The 21,430-nt window shown below is 35.3% G+C and overlaps 1 protein-coding gene across 7 annotated transcripts in view; it reads right to left on the bottom strand.

Annotated features, from left to right (window-relative positions):
• Nucleotides 1-21,430, bottom strand: part of ZNF644 (zinc finger protein 644) — a 108,968-nt gene that overhangs the window by 5,099 nt on the left and 82,439 nt on the right. For 4 of the 7 annotated variants that reach the window (XR_002771865.1, XM_003784166.2, XM_023509798.1 and 1 more), the window contains 2 exons: nt 17,482-20,519; nt 16,692-17,297 (listed from right to left, as the gene is read on the bottom strand). The exons of 2 other annotated variants lie outside the window; for them this stretch is intronic. Coding sequence is in view for 4 of the 5 variants with exons in the window: in XM_003784166.2 (XP_003784214.1) it covers nt 16,692-17,297; nt 17,482-20,519 (3,644 nt within the window). In the remaining variant the exon portion in view is untranslated. Of the gene's footprint in view, nt 1-14,632; nt 14,756-16,691; nt 17,298-17,481; nt 20,520-21,430 lie in introns of all 7 variants that reach the window. One more of the 7 variants, XM_023509801.1, reaches the window with a different exon arrangement.

Raw genomic sequence — 21,430 nt, 5'->3', positions numbered from 1 at the left:
TTCCAAAAAAACAAAAAATGTGACTAAAAAGGGAAAAAAAGATTTTTACATTTAAGTAGACCAAAGTTTTAGTGCAAATTGTTCTTAAAATTTTTCCATTACTTGACTTTTCTTCCTTCAATCATTTACTCTAAAACAATCTGATTTAACAGTGGGGGGGAGATATTTTTTATAGGCAGAAGTAGATAGGACATAACATTTTACAGGTCTCGCAATACAGCTACATCATTCCTTTGGACAAAAGGATGACAACAATCCAGGGTGCTGCCGGTCAATTAGCAGGAAGAGAAGGTAAGAGTTTATTTCTAGGGATCCAAGGGTGGAGAGACACAAATGCATCAGAAGAGTTACCCAAATGGCATTTCTTCTATTATCTTGCCACGTGAAATTCCTTGGAAAAATTCTAAGTAAGAGAGAATAGGAACTGGCTATTCAATGATTCTGTGAAATGAGCTGTCCCAAGTCCAGATTCCAAAAGAATAGATGCCACTATTAAAAAACCAATAAATATAGTTCCTTATAGTAGTCAAGTACCAATGCTAACAGAAATGTCACATAGAAAATTCAAAATCATGAGAAGACTAAATCTCATTCAAGCCACTGGTTTCAACCTCCTGTCACCTGCCTATTCAAAAGTAAAATCTAGGACCCACAGACTTTTTCTGTTCATCCTTAGAAGAAGAGTTTAATAAGTAAAGAACTACTGGAAGTCAAGTTTTAAGGAAGGTGTAATTCAAAGCTGAACAGTCAAAATCTGGAATAGAAAAATCTTATAAAGTTCTCATTAGTTATCTCAGTCAAGAGCCTGACACATACTGGCAACAAATACTTCTGGAATAAAAAATAAAGCAGAATCTTGTATTTAACCACTGACATTTAGATGATGCGCATATTAATAAAAATCTGTTCTATCACTATTTAATATAGGTAACATTCCTATACAACACCTCTGTACCACTTGTTTAAACCCATTGCTATGTAGTTACATATTATTCATTATCATAGATATAAATCACTGACCAGCCCAGCATTTGTATAGAAACTAGGTCCTTCACAACCAGTACAATGAATGAAGTACTTTGTACTTTATAACCAGTACCTTCGTTTTCCTAGTTGCTTTGGTATATTTAACTAGATTTTAACTAATTCATATACTGCAAGCAGAGTTCAGGGAACTCAAAGGAGAAGTGCTACTAGATATCACCTACTCCTTTATCTATAAGGACACAATCTTTGTTACACCAAACAGAGCAAAGCATTTGGTATATCATGAGATTTCTTTGATGAGCTTTCTGGTTGTCAAAATTGCCACACTATTCTCAAACTCCTTTTAAAATGCAAATAAATTAGTGTAGGATACAAATAGAATACATTATAACAATCCTTAAAAAATTGTCCACAAAATGTTAATGTTAGGGTATAAGGTAAATTAAGGGAGAAGGCCGGAGGATGGCGGGGGGGGGGGGGGACAAAAGAATGTTTTATCAGTTACAAAGCATTTAAGTTATATTTAGATGCTGTGATACTTTGAAAATGGAACTAGACATATTTACTCTGAAGTACAGAAATATTTTTGACTTTGTCTTTAATATAGGAGGAAAAAGAATATTTTCTGACTTTTAATGTTTCATGGACTCTAAAGACACCGAAGTTTACTCTGTTTTATGAATGATCTCATTTGAATTTTAAACGAGAATGCCAGAGTCATAAGTAGTATTTGGAAAGTAGGACAACTCTTGCCAGCATGTGACTGATAAACTCCATCCAGTACACAGAGATCCTCACGCACTGGCAATCCTTGCAAACCGTAAGGTTAAGATATTAAAAATCTGAGCTATCTGGTAATTGTGAACGTTAATATCTTCATCATCAATTCTAAATTTCTTATCCCCTAAAATGGTATTTTTTTTTAAGCAGGTAAAACATGAACACATTTTACAGAAATAGTTTTTTCCAATGCCAACATCCAATCTTATCCATGATAATACTGCCCACACGTTTTGAAAAATCTGTTAAAAATTTAGTATTTAACATATTAATATGCACAGAGGGAACATTTATATAGCATTTTCTACATAAAAATGATTCATACAAAATGTTCCACTAAATGAAAAACATGAGGTACAAACATTTCTATTATACCAATATTCTCTTTTAACAGAGTTCATTCTGTTTAAAGGCAACACCAGGAGTCACTAGAATATTAAATATATAACACCACTAATACACGCACAGTGATAGAAAATGCAGCTCACCAATATTTTTGATAAATAGCCCAAAGGTTTAACAAAGTTGTTTATGTAGAGAATAGGCCAAATAGTTAATGGGTTACATAAAGGCTTTTTTGTGTCAGGATTTTATTTGTACTTATTAGTGACCAACCCCCCCACCCCCCCAAAACACAAAAATCCCAAACCCCCCAAACCCACATACCCTTTTTCCTTTTCCATAGTTGTTAAAATGTAAGATTATTTCTATACTTGAAATATATTAAAATAGATTATTTTTAGAATTTTCTTCTCCTTGAGTATAATTATGTCTTCAGAAAGAAACCCAGTCACTCAAACATTCTTAATATTCCTATTCAGGGAGGCAGAAATTGGATAAGTGATCAATTTCAACCAGAGGACTGTCAAAATCTTTGACATTACCTAATTTATAAAGGATCTGAATTGTTACTGAGCATGCTTTACTTGTAAAGAGAACAAATTGAGCTGAAGGCTATGTGCAGAAAATTGTAGAATATACCTTTCAGTAAAACAGCTGTTTTGGTCAACGGACTTATAAGTCCTCAAAAAAAACACCAGACTGCTGTATGATGAATACAACATAATAATGACAAGACATCCAAAGCACTAAACCAGATCAGTAAAAAGCAAACCAATACATAATATAACATATATAAATTCAAGTCTGTTTTCTGGGCCACCATTTGGTTTTATACATACAAGAAAAAATTTATTTTTGGCTCTGACATTACTTAATAAAATCTTTTGCCCTTTCCACCTTTCTGCCCATTATGTATAATAACTGCTACAATGAATTTCATTTTCTTTATCCTTCACTATACCAATGACCTCAGAGAATGAAGATTTCATAAAAACACCTGAAGCTACTGTGATAAAGAAGCACACCAAAACTCAATTAACATTCACCACTAAAATATCTGCAATCACTCTCCTCTTGCTCAGTTATTTAAAAGCTCTCTTTCAGCTCGACATCTATAGCTCAAGCAGCTAAGGTGCCAGCCACATACACCAGAGTTGATGGGTTCGAATCCAGCCTGGGCCTGCCAAACAACAATGACAACTACAACTTAAAAATAGCTGGGTGTTATGGTGGGTGCCTGCAGTCCCAGCTACTTGGAAGGTTGAAGCAAGAGAATTGCTTAAAACCAGGAGTTGAAGGTTGCTGTGAGCTGTGACACCACAGCTCTCTACCCAGCATGACAGCTTGAGGCTCTATCTCCAAAAAATTAAAAAAAAAAAAAAAAAAAAACCCTCTCTTTCATCTGTTTCATTTCTAATTGGTTGTTAGCATCTCTGGGGTAAACCAAAACCTAACGTGACAGCCGGGTAATATGTACCCAAAATAAGAGGCATGGTATAGCTATACTAGAGGGAAGAAAACTTCTTCTCCCGTCTAGCCTGCCTGTGAAAATTGCGGAGGCAATAGCAGCTATGAGCTCATTTAGGGAGACAGAAGGGATAAAAATGACACAAACAGGCAAAGCATCATTACACGACCATTAAAAAGCTGGTGATGGGAGTGGTAGTGACAGTGGTGAGGTGGGAAGAGGATGCACATGTCCCAAAGGATATAAACTTGTACGATTTATAAATGGAATTCTAACTGCTGTCACTAATTCTCCAAAGGTTCATCAGACCCAGCATATAAAAGACTGTGCAGACGGAACTTTCTTTCCTTCAGCCACAACTGAGAGAAAGAATCAGGGCTGCTGCTTCTTTTTCTTTTTTTTTTTTTAAAGAAAAACATGTTAGCTTGTATTAGAGATGGGGGCTATGGGAAGCCATGTGTTGAGAAGCCAAACTCTTTATTTCCTTAGCTCATACTTTCCTTTTTGCACAAAGCTACAAAAGCAGCTTCATGAGTGTATGGTCTGTGCAGTAAAGGCTCCGGACTCAGTTTAATGCTATCAGAGTCTTCAAATTCTTAATTTTTGAACAAAAAGCACCACATATTCTTTATGCACTGTAGTCTGCAAATTCCACAGACAGTCCTGGGTCCCGAATGCCTAAATGAGAAAGGCTACATTCAATTCCACCCCTTAATCTCTTGGCCCACAAAGAAAAGTAGCTATTAAGACCAAAAAAAAAAAAGTGTTACTTCTCTACAGAGTATTAAAATTGGAAAAGACTTCCCATACTCCAACCAACATCAGTTTTTTGCTCCTAGCTACACCACCATAATCAAATCAATCAGTCCTAAAATGAATAATTTAAGTGGCTTACTGTAATTTAAAAAAAGGATTTTTCAAACAAGAATTAAGCATAAAGATATACAATCAGTAACCTCAGAAGTATTTATTTTCACCATTATTTTCCCTTGGCATTTTCACTCTAAAACTGGATATTTTGGCTCGGCGCCTGTGGCTCAAGTGACTAAGGCACCAGCCACATACACCTAAGGTGGTGGGTTCGAATCCAGCCCGGACCCGCCAAACAACGATGGCTGCAACCAAAAAATGGCCTGGCTTTGTGGCAGGTGCCTGTGGTCCCAGCTACTTGGGAGGCTGAGGCAGGAGACTCGCTTGAGCCCCGGAGTTGGAGGTTGCTGTGAGCTGTGAAACCACAGCACTCTACCCAGGGGGACAGCTTGAGGCTCTGTCTCAAAAAAATAAATAAATAAATAAAACTGGATATTTTTCAGTACTCTAAATAGCTTCCATCAATTTTTTGTTTCCATTTCCAGTGGCTAAAAACCAATTAACTCAGAATCACATGGCAATCAGTGGTGAAGTTAACTAGATCTTGCATGTTTTAACACTTTGCCTGGAAAAGGAAAGGATGAAATGCAAAATATCTGGAAACAGATTTCCTTTGCTTTAAGGATTAGGTTTGTGGTTTAACAAGTATTAGTCTAGAAGAGACACATAGTTTGAGTTTGCCCACAAAGTGGCTTATATTAAGGGTAGCAACAGCCTTACAAGCTTAGTTCAGAGAAAAAAAGAGTTAAAGGAAATCAAAGTAGTCCTTTACTGAAACTTGAGTCTATTTGGGAAAAGAAAAACACACTTTGTAGAAACATATGCTGTTTCAAAGTATAGGGGGATGATCAGCAAAAGAATATTTTGAGCAAGTATTCTCAAGATGTAAAGGGAAAAACTAGACAAATGATAATTTCATCACACTTTCACAGAAAAATTAGAGATAGACTCATTTTCACAGCTTGTTGAAAGCTAAAAGATCTAGCAATACCCCAGCTATAAGTGGCTAGTTAAAAATTAACAGAATAGCAAATGTACTACTTGTTTGTGTTAACGGTAAGAAAAAAACATGTAGAATTTTCAAAGTAGGTTAGACTTGAATGCTATTATTTTATTCAGCAAATAGGGCACTTACTGTCCACATCAACTACTTTTCTAAGATTAAGACACATAAAATTAGAATAACATTAAAGTACATAAAACAGCTCTGCTTTAAATCACTTTTATTTCGAATTACCTAAGTATCATCACACTCTCTGCCCTCTATAAAGTATCAGTATTTCTAAAGTATCATTTTAGACGTAGGAATAATTGAATAATTAAATTGTTCTTCATCATAAAACTAGTCAGTAAGGAAACCACCTTACTTTAACATTTCCTTTAAATTATCTTCAATATAATCATATTCATCTCACATCAGATAGGATACATGATAATATAATAGTAATTGTAAAAGTAGTAAATCCACGGTCCCAATGGATGGGATACGAGTTTTTATAATTTTCCAGCGCTTACACATTCCAGCCAAAATCCAAACCACAGCAAACACGAGCAGGTGTTTTCTGTTTCAGCCTACTCCCAGCTAAGGCGACAATTAAAAATATATTTTCAACAACAAACAAAAACCAACCTTGCTCCTCAAATCCTAGACACATTAAAGAAACAGTGGATTCTACTTTTCTACTTCCTTGGATAAGTGAAGAACTACTAATCTCCAACAATTCATCCTTTCATCCTAACCTCCAGAAAAGAAAAATCTGTAAATTACTTTATTATTTCCACAAAGTCAATTAAAACAGATTACCTAAAATTTAGTTTTGGTCAGCAACATGCCTTATTATAATTTTAAATGTATCTTAATCCAGATTTAAAATACCATTCAAGAAATTCATGTTAGAACTGAGGAAAAAAAAAAAAAAAAAAACGCTGGGAACAGTGTGAGCTATATAAAGTATGTAAAATTTATTTAGCCCAGAAGGACATGAGTATGGGACTTCAGTCCCTTCCTCCTCCCCACTCCTTTGCTCTGGAGCAACTATTGAAAGGCATTTTGCTCCTAACTGCCTATCTTCCAGTTCTGGAATATGTGATAAAAAGAACAATGTTCAGCCAAAGGATAGCTTGTTATTTTGATATAAATTATTGGTAAACAACTTAGAAACTGCCTCTTCTTTTTTCCTTAAGAATCCACTTGTAATGCTGCTAAGTGAAGTGTATATTCCAAGCAAAGTGAATCTATGCTCTGGGGTGGCCATCTTTAAGCTTCGAGCTAGAATAAACTATACTTTCCTGACTCTTATTATTTAACAGAATAGAAAGCATCGCAAACACAAACACTTATATTTAAAAAGCCCAAACTTAATATAAAAGCAAAACCCAGAGAATTAGTAAGTAACAAACCCACAGGAATGCAGGGAATTAGATAAGACTTTTTATGAAAAACAAGATGTTGGCCAAAAAAGATAATCAACTGAGCAGAACTAAATTTAGCAATAATGACCAGCAAAAACAGGCATCATTAAAATTTAAGTATTTCATGCACTGGTATAAAACTCTTAGGCTCTATTCTCCTAAAAACAAGACTCAGTTAAGTCTGGTTATTTGCTTTGTTATAGTGAATGACTGGGTGATGATGTGTTGCTAGATAAATGGCAGAGAAGTAATGAAGTCTGCCCTCTACCAGACAGTATGGTAGCAGATGGTACTATGGAGACCACCTTCCCAGTAATACAATTTAAAACCTTGAGCCATCTCTGTTTCCTCTAGCTCTAAGTAGTCTGCCAAATCCTCTTTACTTTACTTCCACAATATTATCTATATATCGATTATCCCTCCTTTACATTCTTACTGTCATTGATCAGATACAAGAGTCTTAAAATGACCTTACCTACAATGTCACCACCTCTTCACCAAGTAATTGACCTTACCTACAATTTCACCACCTCTTTACACCAAGTAACTGCTTTTATTGTAAAAGCAGTTTTAAGAAATTTAATAGTTCTCACTAAAAAACTTCCAACATCTCAGACCAGCATTCTATATCCTGTATCCGATTCACTTCACCAATTCAACTCAATTCATTTATCTCTCACTTCCTAGTATTTTAGTATTGTCTTTTTTTTAAATTTCAGATTAATATAAGGGTACATACAATTGAGTTACATTGTTTTAGCTAGCATCTAAGTTGTAGTTGAGTCTCTCACTCAGAAGGTGTACCATGTACCACCACGTTGTACCCACTGGGTAGGAGCTTACTGAAACCCCTTCATCCCTTTCCCCCACCCCCAGCTTTAATTTAATTGTGCTTTTCTCTTGTGTGGGACTACTGGTGTTTGTCTACTAGTTTCAAATTAGTATTGAGTACACAGGGTGCTTGCTTTTCCATTCTTGAGATATTCTACTAAGGGGAACATTCTAGTAGGTACAAAAGGTGTAAAATCTCTATCATTCTTCATGGATGAATAATTCCATGGTGTGTGTATGAATGTGAATGTGTGTACCATAGTTTATTAATCCATCTTTGTGACTATGAACTGAACTGCTATAAACATTCAAGTGCAAATGGAAGGTCTACTATTTGCTCTTTGAGGATTCTCCATACTTCTTTCCAAACTGGCAAATGCCATCTATGACAAACCCATAGCCAATATCATACTGAATGGAATAAAACTGGAAAGTGCTAAAAGTCCTAGTCAAGGCAATCAGGCAAGAAAAGGATATTAAAGGTATCCAAATGGAACAAGAGGAAGTCAAACTTTCATTCTTTGCTGATGATATAATTTTATACTTTGAAAACTCCAGGGACTCAACCAAATGATCAAGAAATATGGTAACGTCTTGGGTTATAAAATCAATGTCCACAAATCAGTAGCCTCCATATATGCCAATGACAACCAAGCAGAGAACCAAAATAAAGGCACAATACCCTTTGCAGTAGCTTCAAAGAAAATGAAATACCTTGCAATACACCTAACAAAGGATGTGAAGGTTTGACCCTGAGAAAAATAGCAGTGGCCGTTAACAAAGAGAAGAAGATACCATGCTCATACCTAGGAAGAATCGACATTGTTAAAATGTCTATACTGCCCAAAGTGATCTATCGATTTAATGCAATCCCCAACAACACCAACACCCCACAACACCAACATCATACTTGGAAGAACTTAAAAAAAATAGCTGCCTCCTTTCATATGGAACCAGAAAAATATCCAAAATAGTCAATGCAATTGTAAGAAATAAAACAAATCTGAAGGGATCACATTATTAGACTTAAGGTTATCTGACAAGACTATACGATCAAAACAGTATGGTATTGGCATAAAAATAGAGACATCAATCTACAGAACAGAACAGAAAACCTAGAGATGAAACAAGCCTCATATTGTCATGTGATCTTTGATAAACTACACAAAAGCATACACTGAGGAAAAGAATCCATATTTAATAAATGATGATGGGAGAACTGGTTAGCCCATGTAAAAAAGGCTGAAACTGAACCCTCACTTCTCACTACTTACAAAAATTAACTAATACTGGATAAAAGATTTAAATCTAAGCAGGCCATGGTGGCTCATGCCTGTAATCCTACCACTCTAAGAGGCTGAGGCAAGTGGATTGCTTGGGCTCAGGAGTTTGAGACCAGACTGAGCAAGAATGAGACCTCATGTCTACTACAAATAGAAAAACTAGCCAGGCATGGTGACTGCTGTCTGGAGTCCCAGCTACTTGGGAGGCTGAGGAAGGAGGATTGCTTGAACCCAGGAGTTTGAGGTTGCTGTGAGCTAGCCTGAGGCCATAGCACTCCACCCAGGGCAACAGAGTGAGACTCTCCCTCAAAAAAAAAAAAAAAGGAAAGAAAGAAAGATTTAAATCTAAGACATAAAACTATAAAATCTCCAGAAGAAAATATGGGGGATAAAATCTTAATGATATTAGGCTAGGAAAAGATTTTATGAAAAAGAACCCATTGGCAATAGCAGCAACAATAGAAATAAGTAACTGGGACCTAATTAAGCTTAAAAGCTTCTGCACAGCTATGGACATAATAAACAAAGCAAATAGGCAACTTTCAGAATGGGAAAAGATATCTGCATGTCACAAATTGACAAAAGGCTAATAACCAGAAACTACAAAGAATTCAAGCAAATCAACAAGAAAAGAGCAAACGATCCAATTAGTCACTGCACAAGAGATATGAACACAACCTACTCCCAAGAAGACGAATGGCCAACAAACACATGAAAAACATGCTCGTTTTCTCTAGTCATCAAAGAAATGAAAATCAAAACATCCATGAAGTATCACCTAACCTCAGTAAGAATTGCTCACATCATAAAGTCCCAAAGCTACATTTGCTGCAATGGATAAGAAAAGGAAACACACATTGTTGGTAGGATTATAAACTAATATAGATTTTTTGGAAAAAGTACAGAAAATCCTCAAAGAGCTAGCTAGCATTTTCAATAAACTTGCCATATTGTCACGTTATTCCCTCCTTCAAGTATGCTCCTTCCCCACATCTTTTTTTTTTTTTTGAGATTTACGGTCTCACTTTGTTGCTCTCGTTAAGAGTGCTATGGCGTCATAGCTCACAACCACCTCAATTCTTGGGCTTAAGCTATCCTCTTGCCTCACCCTTCCCAGTAGCTGGGACTATAGGTGTTGTCACAATGCCCAGCTATTTTTTTTAGAGCCTAGGTCTCGCACTTGCTCAGGCTAGTCTTGAATTCCTGAGCTCAATCAACTCATCTCCAACTCCCACAGTGCTAGGATTACTGGCATGAGCCACCTCTTCTGATTCCCCTTTCCATTTCAGTTAGCCCTAACCTTCAGGATCCATTCAAACGCTAATTTTAAAGGCCTCTTGGGGTCTTAGTCTAGCTCCTCTTCCTCTGAACTTCCAAAGTATTTCACACATACCTCTCCAATGACACACCCCAGTTTGTCTTGTATTAGTTATGTATATAAGTGCAGTTATGTATATATACACATACATATGTATATGTACATAATGTTACCATACACCCAATTTATTTCTGCATACTTAGACACGGCACAAGTCATAGTAGGTGAAAAAATAATCAGCCAATAATCTTTTAATATAGTAGGCAAATTGCCTAGTTATTGTTATTCAGATGATCAAATCATTTTCAGCTTACTGTTTAACAAGGCTGAAATAAGAACATTTTTAAGAGATTACCATTAAAATGGTTAGGAAAAATCAAGGTGGACATGTATAATTTACTTAACTCAGATAATTTATTACCTTTATCTTTTATAAATGATACATTACTGAGCAGATAAATATATATGTATGTCTTTTTTTTTCTTTTTTTTTGCATTTTGCAAAATGCATTTTTGCAAAAATTGTATTTTTGCATTTTTTTGCATTTTGAGCACTTTATTTTGTATATGTGTGTTCTTAATGAAGAATTGTACTACAGAGATAAGTTATAGCTAAGAAAACACAGAAACACATCTTTCATCGTCTCATGAACAGCTCTGTAGAATACAAGTTCGATCATGCCATTCCCTTATTTTGAAAAAGTCCTATGACTTCCTAAAATATTTTTTACCAAAGTTAAAAAGCATCGCACTTTGCTGGCCTTACCTTCTTCTCAAACATCTATAATCAAATTTTCAACTCCAAATTTCATCCCTTTGTGTCCGTATGTTCTTCTCTCTACTTAGAATTTTAAACTTCATCTCCCCTTTTTTTTTTTTTTTTTTTTTTTTGAGACAGAGCCTCAAGCTGTCCCCCTGGGCAGAGTGCCGTGGCATTACAGCTCACAGCAACCTCCATCTCCTGGGCTCAAGCGAGTCTCCTGCCTCCGCCTCCCAAGTAGCTGGGACCACAGGCGCCCGCCACAACGCCCGGCTATTTTTTGGTTGCAGCCGTCATTGTTGTTTGGCGGGTCCGGGCTGGGGACTCGAACCCGCCACCTTAGGTGTACGTGGCTGGCGCCTTAGCCGGTTGAGCTATAGGCGCCGAGCCCATCTCCTCTTTCTAAAACTACTCATTCTTTAAGTTCGAGGTCTTGATGAAACCTTATAAAGCTTTCTGTAATAGTATTCTTGTACTTATTCAACTGGGTTCTGATTATGTTTATGCAGCTGGAGTGCAGGGTCTTTATTGGCTCAGAGTTGAACATAGTCCTGGTATAAGAACTCAAACTTCTGTTGAATGAATAAAATTTTCTGTGACTACTAGTTTTATTTTTCTCTCTCATTTAAAAAATAATAAGAAACATACCAGCATGACCTATTTTATTTTATTCTTTTTCTTTCTTTTACAGGCTATAGCTAACAGTAAGACTAGTAGTAAAGGCAGCAGGAAAAAAGGAGCCCCACTTAATTCTCAGCTCTCCTCAAAAAGAGGCCCAAACTAAAAGAAACAACCTGAACTCCTTCTGCACTTACAGTCAATACGCCATTTAATTATATACTATCTTGCACTGTTCTCTAATATATGGAGAATTTAATTATATACTATCTTGCACTGTTCTCTTTATATATGGTTGCCAATAATCATTTCATAAATTCTCTGATGATGATGGTATGTCTCACTTCTCTTATATCCCCCTACACTGCCCATTCTGGAAGAATTATCAAGGTATCTGATTTACGGAGAAGCTGGTTTACTCCTTCAGAGTTTAATCTTAGTAAGATCAAAAATTTCTACTTATATTCTTTGAGGCTAAATGAATCACTATTAAATAATGCAATGTCTTGAACATGCAATATTATAATATTTTTAAAAGACCCTGCAGAGGCACTCATGAAACAATAAGTTATTTGGGAAGCTTTCACAGTATTATTTTTTTTTTACTTTCTGTCACAACAGAAAGTACTCCCATAGCACTTTCTACCAGATAAGAATGACTTTTCTAGTGGCTCACAACCCACCCAGCACCTGGCACTGTGTTATGTGTTCATTAGCACTTGCTGCTGCTGTTACAAGCCTCTATGGTCAATTATATTACTAAAGCTGAAAACCGGCAAAAAAGAAAAAAAAACTATTTATGTAATCTAACCCTTATACTTACTACAAAAATGGATGAGATGAAAAATAAAACATTTTACTAAAAAAAGATGTAAATACACTGTACCAGTGGTACTGGCTATTTCCCTTTTCCTCATTAGAAAAGTCATTCTTTAATTATGAAGGATGAGTCATTTGTTCTTATAAAATAATGTGCATTACTTCCAAAATATTATCAAGAAAGTGTTCTAAAGATAATGAAATGAAGACCTCCAAATATATCTGCATATTTAAAAATATTTTTTCCATTCAATTTAAATAAGTAATTAGGAATTTCCAATTTTCTTTAAATCTTGAAGGTCAGCATTTGATTAAGGCTATGTTGGCCAATTGGATGAGAATATTCAAATTGTATATGGAAACACACTGTACCCCATGATAGTATTAATGTGCACAACTATGACTTAATTAAAAAAAATTTAAAAAGATATGAGCTACAGATAAAAACTTTAACAAAATGAGTGAAGAAAATTCACCTGCTGCTAAGAAAAAGGGTTATGATTTCTAAGATACTACTACAACGTTGGTTCTAGTCAGCACCAGCACCTAAGAGAAAGAGGCACTTAAGGCAGTATTTTGAATCTAAAGGTAGTAACTTGCTGGGTTAGTGGGTAGTAAATCAAGTGGTAGTAAATCAAGGTGGTATCATGACCAGCATTAATGTTTAATGAAAAAGAATTAAAAAAGGAAATATTAAAGGGCTTCACACTCAATTCAGGTTAAGTGCCTGACACAGTAGGTGTTTAATAAAGGTTAGTGAGCATGGTAGTAAATAATGATGATTTCCCATTACCACAGTCTTATTTTCATTGCCCTCCATCTCCAATGTCTACAATCACTTTCCATGCCTGATGAAAGTGGGGGTATACAAAAATTATAACTTCAAAGTAGGAGTACTAATTCAGTAAGACTCACTCTACTCCCATTCATTTAATATAAAGAGTCAATAGTCATTCCTGGTCATTCAAATATCAAGTCCAGGAATAAAGCAAAGAAGCAGAAGAAAGACACCAATACAAATACAGTAGTTCTTCGGCAGCAAGAACATACTGGATGTAAGTCATAGGACATGAGGAGGAACAAAAAAGTTGGGAAAACAACAACTAGAAGAAAGCAGAAGGCAGTAACCTAAAAGAACAAGGGAAAGAAAAGGATTGAAAAGAGAATTTATAGGCAAAGGGATTTATGTAGATCTATTTAGGAAAGAGTATATTTTAAGATGTGAGAAAAATGGGATTTGCTGAAGCAGGTAGCCTAAAAGACTACAAACGAAAGAGCAAAGCATTTTGCAGGGTATAAGAAGCATATTATGTATGAGTAAGCTAATAAAATTTTCACAGATGAGCAGTATGAAGAGGTATCTGCAAGGTTGGGCTAACCAACCAAAAATAACACAGAAATGTGCATGTTAACACTTATGTGCATAGCTGAACCTATTAAGCCTAAATATAGATTAAGGGCATTAAAAGAAAAATCTATTCGGTTGTCAATACAAACCATTATTAAGGCTTGCCCCTTCAAAGATCTGATCTATAAATGAAAACTTATTAGTTTGTTTAGTTTTCTAATCAAGTCTGCAGTTTGGAAATTTCACTATGATTTCCTTTTCTAATAAAGCATTTCCCAAAGCTATAAGTACAAGCTTTATGCTTTGTTGCCCAGGCTGGCGTTCAGGGGCTATTCACAGGTGCAATCTTAGTAGTGCACTGCAGCCTCAAACTCGTGAACTCAAATGATCCTCCTATCTCAGCCTCCTAAGCAGTTGGGACTACAGGCATGTGCCACTCTGCTCAGCTAGAACTACAATTTTTTTTATTAAACCAAAGAGAGGTGTCTTATTGAAATCTACTAGCAAAAGTAATTTAAAAATTTAAAATAGTAATATTTAAAAATCAAGGGGATTAATGTAAACTAAAAAGTTCCACACCTCTATTGGGTTACTTTTCCCCAAATTCAGTCAGTAAGAGTTAAATTAAATCTTGCTTAAAACTATATTTAACAGTTTACAAGTTGCTGAAATTTTATGTGTTTTCAGACTCAACTGCATCTTACCAAAGAAAGCTATTATCTGAATTAGCACCAGTCTGGTGAGAAAAAAGTGTATCGTTTCAAACGGACTTGCTGTGTTATCTGTTCAAACATACCTGTACCAGTCAAAAGTCCAGCACTCTTCTTTCGTGCATAAGCGCGTAAGTGGTTGGACAGGCTAACAGCACTTGTAAACGTCGTATTGCAATGCACACATGTTCTAAGCTTCACAGGCATACCTATCATTCAAAAGAAAACTATAATCCAGTTCTCACTTCAAAAAGTGAAATTTTCTTAGCTTAAAGCGTGTAGAAAAGTACCACAACAAAGATGGTTTAAAAACGTTCATTGAATTAGCGTAACTTAAAATAAAGAGGGGGAATTCAGAAAACTGTTATTAGTTTGTAGTTAGTATTTACGCCAACCCATGCTTTTTGGAAAGGTGGAAGGGGAATGACTTGAACCTTTGAGCTCCTCTGGATTTAACACCTATTATCACTTTCTTGCAGATTTCTGTGTTACGCAGATCATTTCTTAAATCTACTAAAATACAATCCTGTAATTTGAACAGCAGAATTCTATTGAGAAGTTTCAAAGCTTACAACATTACCAATAAAAAGAATTAAAAAGTCTAGTTGACAAAGTGGTAATTAAAGTGTTTTATCCACAAAACCGTAAAAGTCTCAATACTAAATTAGGCTTTCTGATGAAGGCTGGGAGAAAAGGTGGTAAAACGCACCACTGAACAGCTGTTAGACACAACATTTTATTCAGGGCATTTTATGTTCATTACTCTGAATGCGCAATCAATAATGAAAGTTAATGATTTAAAGTTTTTTGCTAAAATCTCTGTGTTAAATAAATGATCAACAAGCTAACATCTTAGTCATTACAGGAAAGAAAACATGTTGAAACAATAAGAAACTCCCAACTTCTCAGAGTTCAACCCTCACTCCCCCAATACGTTTCAAATGGTTTCTTCAACATTTCTGTGAAGGCCACAACTATGCTTTCCATCTCTGAAGTACACCACACCTTGGTCCACGCAGCTAACACATCTTCCTTGCATTTTATCCTTCTGAAAAAATAACGAACGCTACTGACTTTGAAAGACTCTCTGTATGAAAGAAAAAGCCCAATTAACCAGAAGCCCATATAAGAGAAATTGTTTTTCAGACCACTTACAATACAAGGTAATCGTTTCTTAATCAAAACTGCTTTACAAGTATCTGGGATATCCCAATGTCTACCTAAAGTAAAAAAGCATTACCTTATAGTAATTTTATTTATTACTAATCCATTGGCCAATTACTACTACCTCAGACACATTCAATTTAGGGCTCTTAATTATGAGACCAGCTAAGAGAAACTTCAACATTCTTAGCCACCAAAAGAAATCTATAAAGACATTATTCTTCTAATCTAAAAGTATAAACCAGACTCCGTAATACAGCAATACCAAATAAAGCTTGGCTATCATTTGCCAATACATACAATACATTCCTTCGAAGAGAAAAAACTGTAAGTGCACAAGCACTAAATTAATCCTCTGTTCAGTTCCACTACCTTAAAATCTAAAACCCCAAACAAATGTCATTCCTTGTTCTCCAAAACCAAACTATGCCACAATACAATGAGGAATCAGAGAGGAAGAGGTTTCTTTGGGTTAATCACAACATACAACAGATGCCAATCCGTACACCAACTCCTTCAGTTTAAAGAGTCTGCTTTGTTATATCTAAGCAGCGGAAAACCAATAGCTAAATCTTGAAAACATTATCACTTTGGAACACTGGCAAAAATATAACCGAGATATGCCTTTTCAGCAATGCTACGCTTTTGAACATCAACTTCCCATCCACAACCATCTTTCAGCCATAGCAAAACTTAGTTTTACAGATGAGCTTTTTGTTTGTTTTCTTGTGGTTTTCTTTTGCTTTTGTTCTCACCTTACATTCAGACCAAGAAATGAGGCACAGAGAACTCAGTGCTGATGAACATCAACTGATGAGTTACATTGAAATGGCAGTAGAATAACCAATCTGTGCTCTGTAAAAAAAAGCATCTTAACTAAGAAGATCCTGAGAAAGTCATTTCCACAAATATTCCATCAAAGGAGGCATAATTGAACTGTTTAAATCATAAATGATAAGACAGTCAGAAATGTCCTCTTACCTGAGTGCATAGTCAAGTCCATTTTTTGTGGGTGATACATCAAAGGACTGTCTTCATTTAATGGAAGAATGCATTTCTGAACAAATCTCTTTCTTGCTGTCTGATTATGGACCTTTTGAGGAGAAACAGCAGAATTCCTTTCTTCTCCCATTCTTTTATTTTTAAGAAGTTCTATCAGTGTAAGAGACTGACTCTTTTTTCCACTGGGCAGTTCTGGTTTTGTTTCATCATATTCAGTTAAGAAATTCAGCCCTTCTTCCTCTGACGCAGACACTGACAGAGCTTCCGTCTTTAGGCCATTACGGTATGCTTCAAGAGGTATAACATTTTGAGACAGAAAGTCATCACTTGATGAAAGTTTCTGAGCTACAAATGGTCTGGGAATAATACGACGACTGTTTAATGCCTTTAAGATTTTTTCATACTTTTCTTCATTTTGCATCATCTCATTCAGAACACAGATAGGAGATTTGTGAGCATCCCATTTGGTCTTTCCAAGTCTTTTTAGGTGGCCTCTAACATGATTTGATAATCCAATTTTAGTATCAAACCAACCACCACAGAGCTGACAAGTGTGTTCAGAAGTGGTTTCAGACTTCTCTATAGCTAAAAAAAATTTTTTAAGAGTAAACATCAGATTTTTAAAAATAAATTGACCACCCTAAAATGAATTACTTCTATTAAATTATGTGATTCTAAAAAAAAAAAAAAACAAAAACAAACAAAACTTTCAAATCCTCTGAACTTGAACACAGACCTATTAGCTCAAATTATCCACATGAGAACTTACCTTTTCTAACTCGCTTAACAGGTGTCCCTGTGCCAATTCTTTTAAAATGTTGCATTTTGTCACTTGTAGCTATTTGTTCTGGTGATACAACATGACGAGCTTCATAACTTAATCCTGCTCTGTGAAGATGTCCCCGGACATGATTAGACAACCCGACACCTGTTTCAAATGTTGCTGGACAATAAGGACACGATTTCTTCTCAAGAGACAAATCAGTCCAGTGAAAAACAGAACTATGCTTTGACAATGAAGTGTCTGTATTTTCTAAATGCTGAGGATCATGTATCTCATGCAAAAAGTCGTTAGTTCCATCATCTTCATAATATTCAAAATAAAAGCCATCATTTTGATCGTAACTAAGGGTAGCATTTTCTCCAGGATCTTGACCTTCCGCCTTGCTTTTAAATAGAGGGAATATGTTTACATGTTCTTGATTAATATCACTATAGGTTTCATCTTCTATGGTCTGTGTAGTGTACTCTCCTAGTTCAACATTATCCCATGAACTCTCATCCTCTGTTTCATAACTATCTTTCTTTTCCGCAGAATTAAGTTTCTGCAAAACAACAACAGTCATTTTATGCAAAAAATCTGGATAGCTATCCAAGTCTTCTCCTTCAACAGAACTTTCCTTCTTAGATTCCTTAACTACTCTCTTTACAGCTACACGCCTATGGTTTTTGAAGTTTTCTGGACGTTTGGTATCAGGCTTATGAGGGTCTGAAATATAACTATTGTTATGAGAATTACTTGATGATGAAAACAGATGTAAAGAATTTAATGAACTAGATTCTTCTTTTTTGAAATGCAGAGGATAGGATTCACCAGATTTTTTGATCATCCTGTAATTTTCGTATTTGTGTCTATATAAATAGTTGCTATTTGCCTTGGCATTAGATTTTTCTTTTGCTGCTTGATGGAAATATTTAGGTTTTTGGTCAGTGTTGCCTTTTATTGTAACAGTCTTATGAACAGAGTTGTTTTGATTGCACATGTTTACACCTGACTGGGTGACACTTTTTCGAGCTTTTTGTATTCTGTGTGGCCGCTTATGAAATTTTGAAAAATTACTTGATTGTGAGGTTGATCCAAATGCTCGCTTCACGTCTTGTTTTAAAGCAGAGTTCTTTGGAAAGGTGGCTGACTGTTTATTTAATGGTTTAGTGCTATCAATATCTACAGGTTCCTCAAGGATGTCACTTTTTCTTTTATCAAGTCCATGAGAACCACCAAATGAATCAACACATGATGATGAGTGCAAATATTCCACGTGCTTTTTTAAAATACTTCTGGCTGAAGTAGTAAAAGGACACATCTTACATACATAGGTAGCTGATTTTTTGGATGATCCCACAACAGAGTCTTTTGTGAAGGTTTTTTTTTGTGTTTTTCTCTGGCCTGTATCAGAACTAGCCACAGGACATTTTACCACTGCCCCATGGGCAATGCCTCGATGGCATTCTAATTCATTTTCTGTCACTGCCATGAAATTACACTCTTCACAGCAGTAGTACCTTTTATCTTTTTCATGGGTTTTAGCATGTTGCACAAATGTTTTAGGGCAATTGGTACCAAACACACACTGAGGACACTGTAATCGTGCACTTCTTCCTTCATCCTGAAGTTCTTTCAATTCACGAATTTCTTCCATCAACTTCTGTCTTCTTTCTTGGTGAATAATCATATGTTTTAGAAGGGAATTTCGATCTCGAAATGTCCGTCCACATTCTCTACAAGCATATGGCCTTGGAACATTAAGATGACGAAAGTGACTATTCCCATCCAAATGATACATCATATGCCTGTGGAGATGCTTTTTCTCCCTAAAGTTCACATTGCACTTTGTACAGGGGTAGAATGATGGCTCTTCAGTACTGAAAGTAGCAGGTGACTCAGAATCACTCTCTTCACATTTCTTTTTTAAGGAATTTGAAAGAAAAGTGCTAGTATGAACAGGTGAACTATCTTCTCCACACTTATCTGGATTATAAATTAGATGTTGAAAAGTATCCACAGATTCCAAGTCTTCATCAGTTGATTCTGGCTTCACTTTCGATAATGCATATTTCTGGGAGTCTATTGCTTGCAGCTCTTCACTCTGTTCCAGAAAGTCTACCTCTTGCATTTTTGATTTATTGGGTACACAATTAGAATCATTGAAGCAATCTTCAGTATAACGAGTTATCTTGCTTACATCCATTTTTCGCTTTCTCTTTTTTTCTAGACCTACTTTAGAGTGAACTGGAGCTTTATCCACTGTTTCCTCATTAGTCATAAGAAAGTGAATGAACTCTTTTTGAGGATCCCAGTTGGTATCATTTTCTGACCTATATTCATCTGTACCTGAGGAAATTCCAGTTAATGTATTGACACAATCGTCTTTTACTAATACATCTTCACTATCCTCACCCACCTCTACTTGATTTATTAAAGTGCTATCTGACTTTTTATTATTCCCTACTGAATTCTGAATGTCACAACCAACTGAAGCAGAGGTAGGTAGTTTTTTAATGGAATGGGTTGGGTTCTTAGCATGTGCCACATCTGGTAACAAAAATAAAACTTGGTGTTGACTTGCTTTCTGTGGTGTAGACAGCTGCACATCAGCTGCTACCTTCGAAGCTGAACAGGATTCTATTGTTGGCTGATCCACAGGCTGTCCAGTGGTTAATGAAACACTGCCTTTATTCATACTGGAAGTCTTAGTTAAGGAGGAGTGTGAAACTGGTCCATTAACAGCAGCTCCTTTAGGCAAGATAAAGTTTTCACTAGAAACAGTAGGAGCACCAGCATGTATAAATAGAGTAGACTGGCCTCCACTTAAGGCTTTTTCAGATTTGTCCTTTGACAGTTCTTCAGGCAGAGTCAATGTACTGTTTTTCTGAAATGATGTTTGACAATCTTTTGGTTTATGAACTCCACTCTCTTTCTCTGAGATAAAATTGTTGTCATCTAGGAGTTCTTCTTTAGCACCAGTAATATCGGTGTTTATCTTCAAATCATCCATATTGTTGGCAAGCCCATTTAACACATTTAGTCTAGAAAATGGAAAAAACAAATTTAGATTTGCATGAAAGAAACTATTACAATGTATGGAGAGTTGAAAGTAACATTTTATTAGCTTAATTTTCTACTGTTATACGGAGATCCTAAAATTTTCAAGAATGAAGAAACACTATAAAAATTGAAACACTTTAAAAGCATCTCAAAAATTCATTGTTTTTCATGCTAGGCAACAATAATCTAGTATGTGATAAATATAAATATGTCTGGAGAAAAGCAAAAGCAATATATACATACGCACACATACAATACAAATATGCTACAGATCAAAAACAAAACCCTTTCATCTCATACATAGAATCCTAATATAAAGAAAATTATTTCACTTAAGTAGGTTTATCAAGGACAGTCATTCTATACTAGAGAATAATTTAAATTATCAAATGTTGCAGAGAAGTAAAAGTTTTGCCAATTAAAAGTTCATTTCTAGAGAAAGGTAATAAAATACTACTCAATAAAGAACTTTATCCAAAAGAGCATATTTACTATCAATATCAATAGCTTATGTATGTATGATACAGTATTTTTTTAATTTAATACTGCTATGATCTCAAAACATGTAATGTTCTTCTAATGTCCTACCAATTGTAAAAATGCTTTATTCATAGTTTCATTCATTCCTTATTCAAATCAATCTTAATTCTAATTTTAACTTTAGAAGAATTAAAATTCATGAAGTTTCATGTTAAATTTTCATATAGTGGGTCCCAAATTCTAAGCATTTTCTAAAAGCAATTATCCCATTATGACCTGACAGTCTAGTGAAAATGGCCTAAAAAAAATTTTACAGTGTTACAGGATAAACATACACACTTTATTCAAGTAAAATTTTTCTAGGCATTTTTGATAATATATTTAATCACTTGTGAAAACAGCACAGTATTTT

Source organism: Otolemur garnettii, unplaced genomic scaffold (assembly GCF_000181295.1).
Source record: "Otolemur garnettii isolate 467f Iridium unplaced genomic scaffold, OtoGar3 scaffold00010, whole genome shotgun sequence".
Taxonomy (NCBI): Eukaryota; Metazoa; Chordata; class Mammalia; order Primates; family Galagidae; genus Otolemur; species Otolemur garnettii.
Note: the sequence above shows the minus strand (reverse complement) of the source record. Positions and strands in the feature narration are given on the sequence as shown.